Source organism: Cetorhinus maximus, chromosome 9, assembly GCF_964194155.1.
Source record: "Cetorhinus maximus chromosome 9, sCetMax3.hap1.1, whole genome shotgun sequence".
In the NCBI taxonomy this organism is placed as follows: Eukaryota; Metazoa; Chordata; class Chondrichthyes; order Lamniformes; family Cetorhinidae; genus Cetorhinus; species Cetorhinus maximus.
In genome coordinates, this window is record NC_135887.1 from 134,027,461 (window position 1) to 134,031,073 (window position 3,613).

At 46.5% G+C, this 3,613-nt stretch overlaps 1 protein-coding gene across 1 annotated transcript; it reads right to left on the reverse strand.

Moving 5' to 3' along the window:
* Positions 1 to 391: 391 nt before the first annotated feature.
* Positions 392 to 2,056, reverse strand: fibinb (fin bud initiation factor b). Its single transcript, XM_078549551.1, has one exon. It carries the CDS (start codon positions 1,424 to 1,426, stop codon positions 809 to 811), a length of 618 nt encoding a protein of 205 aa, XP_078405677.1. The 5' UTR covers positions 1,427 to 2,056; the 3' UTR covers positions 392 to 808.
* Positions 2,057 to 3,613: the final 1,557 nt, after the last annotated feature.

The following is a 3,613-nucleotide window of genomic DNA, read 5'->3' on the forward strand; positions in this document are numbered from 1 at the left end:
AGACACGTTCGGAAAACAAACATATTAAACTAGAAACGGGGCTGCTGTGTTTTTAACCACTTGGGCGCAGGGCGGAAACCGGTGCCAAAGGCCGGTTTGAAAGGCAAGGTCATTAATCAAACTGTCGGGTTGTTGTCTTGGAGCAGAGAGTGTCGTTGTGCAGTCTGAAGGTTTGAGATAAAAAATGACGATGTTAACACGATTTAGTGCCTGGGTTTTGTTCTAATTGTTCCACTCCGCCTTAGTTTTTATTTCCCCCCCATCCCCCTCCCAATGGAATGGGGGTTCAAACACTCAAGAATTGCAAAAGACCCATTGTACCCCACATTAAGACAAACTTCAAACCACACATATCTGCAACGACTGATCTTTACTCTAAGCGCTGTTGCTCTCCAATCGCGGTAAAACCTTTATTTTTTTTTGTCTTAAAATACTTTGTACCTGCCTGCGGTATTTTCGGTGAAAGAAATCAGTATATATTTAAAGAGCTCAAAACATGTACAAAAATGAACGTTTGACAAATGACAAAATCTACAGGGTAACAAGGAGACAATCTGACCACCTCCTGGCTTTAGATAGGAAAGGTGGGCCACAATACTGATTCGATATGCAATATTAGTTTATATTCAATATAAAGTGGGGTGGGGGTGGGTGGGTGGGGGGGAAGGTCATGTACACATGTTGCCCGTCAAATCTCACATTACGTCAATGGATGTTGATAAATACTCTGCAGGAGTAATGAAATGCTATTACTATAGGACGGGAGAAGGTGGGGATCGAAGTCCGTCCACTGTGGATCAGTCAGATCTTAACCTCTCCTGAAATCATTCTTCAGTCTGCTCAGCCGTGTCCCATGACTTCTGACGATTAGGGTGAGGAGTTCGTGTTTATCCTTTAACCCAGACGAGATGTCTACTGTCTCCCTCAGAATCTGTCTGGTGTGATACAGCATGTGCACCACCTCATCGTTAATCTTGTTGACTTCCCTCACCTCGCCTTCTTGGCTCTGCCTGAATTTCATCTCCAGCTCGACCAGAGAGCGGTCCGAGTGCGAGAAGGCTTCCCCGATCTGACTGGCTTCCCTCCGCAGGTAGTTCCCGTAGCTGTCCTCCCCGTCCAGGTCGTAGGCGATGGTCTTCCCAACCCCTTCCAGGACCCTGGCCGCGTCCTCCACTTGCCTCTTGATGGTGACCATCTCCTCTCTCAGCGTCGTCTCCAGGTCGGCCCTCGTGCCGCAACGCCGGTCGTCGGAAACTTGGAACAGCATCTGACATTTTTCGGGGTCATCGTTCTCCTCGTAGTCCCCGTCCGGTACGAAGTAGTGATGAAAAGTGCCATTGGACATCTCTGGGTGGAGGGGTCCAGTGAAAAGCCCCTGTGTGAGCGAGCACAGGAGGCTGGCATAGAACACGCTCAGCCCCAGCATCTTTAATCCAGCCCCGCCGTTCAGAAGCAGCGACTCTTAAGACCTTTTGGAAACTAAATATTTTTTTTTCCCCATTGTGGGACCCCCCCCAGTGGAACTTCCCCGTCAAGTCTCTTCTCCCGTCTCCGACCAATGACTCCTTCGCAATCCTGCCGTAAGGTGTAATTTGAGTTGAGCCTATTTTTTTTATTTTTTAAACCCCCTCCCCTCCCCTTTCCACGTCTCTTTTTTTTCAACAAGTGTTTCTGTTCACTCCTCGGTGCAGAGAGGAAGAATATGAAAATCTCAGATGACGCTCCCCCTTTGGCAGCCTCCCCTAAAACAGACCGACATCTGGCTTTGCAAGGACAATCTGGCAACGTGTCCCCTCTCACATTGGCTTGGGGGGGCGGTGGGTGGGAGGTAGCGGCCACAGACATTAGCTCTACCCTCACGGTCTTTGCTTCAATTGAAACAACAACAACAAAAAAACGCTAGAAACCATATTCCCTTCTTCCCCCCCCACCCCAACCCCAGTGTAAACCAGCCGCCTGCTTTTTACTCTAGGTTGTTGGTCACTGTACTTTTCGCCTTCTTAAGAGTTCACAAGGGTAACCGCCCTCCCCACCTCCAATTCAGTTCCCCGAGACCAGGGCGATTCTTTACCTCCCATCTGAGCTTTTCATCTCAACCTGGATCCCTCGCTCATTTCGGTCACAGGTCGGTAAACGGGCACCACCGCAGCTTCAATGCCTGAACTGACCGACTTCTTAGCCCGACTGGTCCTCCGGGAAGGACGGCACTGATAATTCTGTTCTTGTTTTGGATAAAATCCCACTGTGTTTCTCTCGCTGGCTGGGATATCTCCCCACACTTTCCACACAGCCTCCTCTCTCCATAACCCACTTAACCCTCATTGTTTTTTTTGCAACACTGGATGATACAATGATACTGAAGATTCCGGGAAGCTGCTTTTTTTTCACGGTTATAACCGTATGGATCACACAAACCAAGGGGTCACTGGCACACCACCCCCTCCCTCCCTGAAGTCTTATTTCATGTCATTGTCAATTATTTTAAATAAAAACTAAACATGCGCAGTAGGTCGACATCTTCAATGAGAAATGACGAGTTATGGTTTGGGTAGAACCTCTTGCTTTGATCTTTTTTTTTTCAGACCCGAGCCATAACTCACCTTCTTCTCTCATGGTGGATGCTGACGGATCATCTATTTTCTACATGCTCTGCTTTCTTTTTTATTATTTAAACGATTGTTTGTGTCAAACTGTGGACTCGGCACCTGGCTAGTTCCTGCATTACACCGAGGCTGTCATGTAACAGCAACAACATGTACTGAATGCACATTGAAAAGTGGGCTTATGTAACACTGCCTCCGATACCAGTGTCCGCGTAAGAAGTCAGCCAAGTGGTAAGACTGAAATCCAACATTAAACAACACCGCCCTTCCTTTCAACGCTTAGATTTGTGGAGCACTTGATTATATCACTTGTCCAGCCGCTTAGTTTCAACTAAAACTATTTAGATTAACGTCCAACAATTAGCTTTTTTTTTGCAGCCCATAAGACCATAAGACATAGGAGCAGAAATGAGGCCATTCGGCCCATCGAGTCTGCTCCGCCATTCAATCATGGCTGATAAGTTTCTCAACCCCATTCTCCCGCCTTCTCCCCGTAACCTTTGATCCCCCTTACCAATCAAGAACCTATCTATCTGCTTATATTTCACCTCTCTCCTAACTATACTTCAGTTCTGCCGAAGGGTCATGAGGACTCGAAACGTCAACTGTTTTCTTCTCCACCGATGCTGCCAGACCTGCTGAGTTTTTCCAGGTAATTCTGTTTTTGTTAAGAACCTATCTATCTCGGTCTTAAATACAGACAATTGGATTCACGATAAGTGAAATAAATCGGAGACTCAAACCAAGTGTTTGCTGTTGCTCTGGTAACTTTTTACTTTTTTGGTTTTATGATCATTACTTTTACTGGAGCTACTGCCCTAAATACAGCATCAGAGGTTTCTATCCAAACCTCCTCACAGCCTTGGTCCAAATAAGTGCTGAATTCTAAAGGTAGAGTTTGATTGAGTGTGGCATAATGGAACTCCAACCAATGGAGATAGAGGCAAACTTTCCAGGGTCTAAACACTGCAGCAATTTTAAACACAAGTTTCTGTTTTATTCATTCACAG

What these genes read in the sequence shown, in the direction of transcription:
- fibinb (XM_078549551.1), bottom strand. Translation starts at nt 1,426, where the DNA reads ATGCTGGGGCTGAGCGTGTTCTATGCCAGCCTCCTGTGCTCGCTCACA.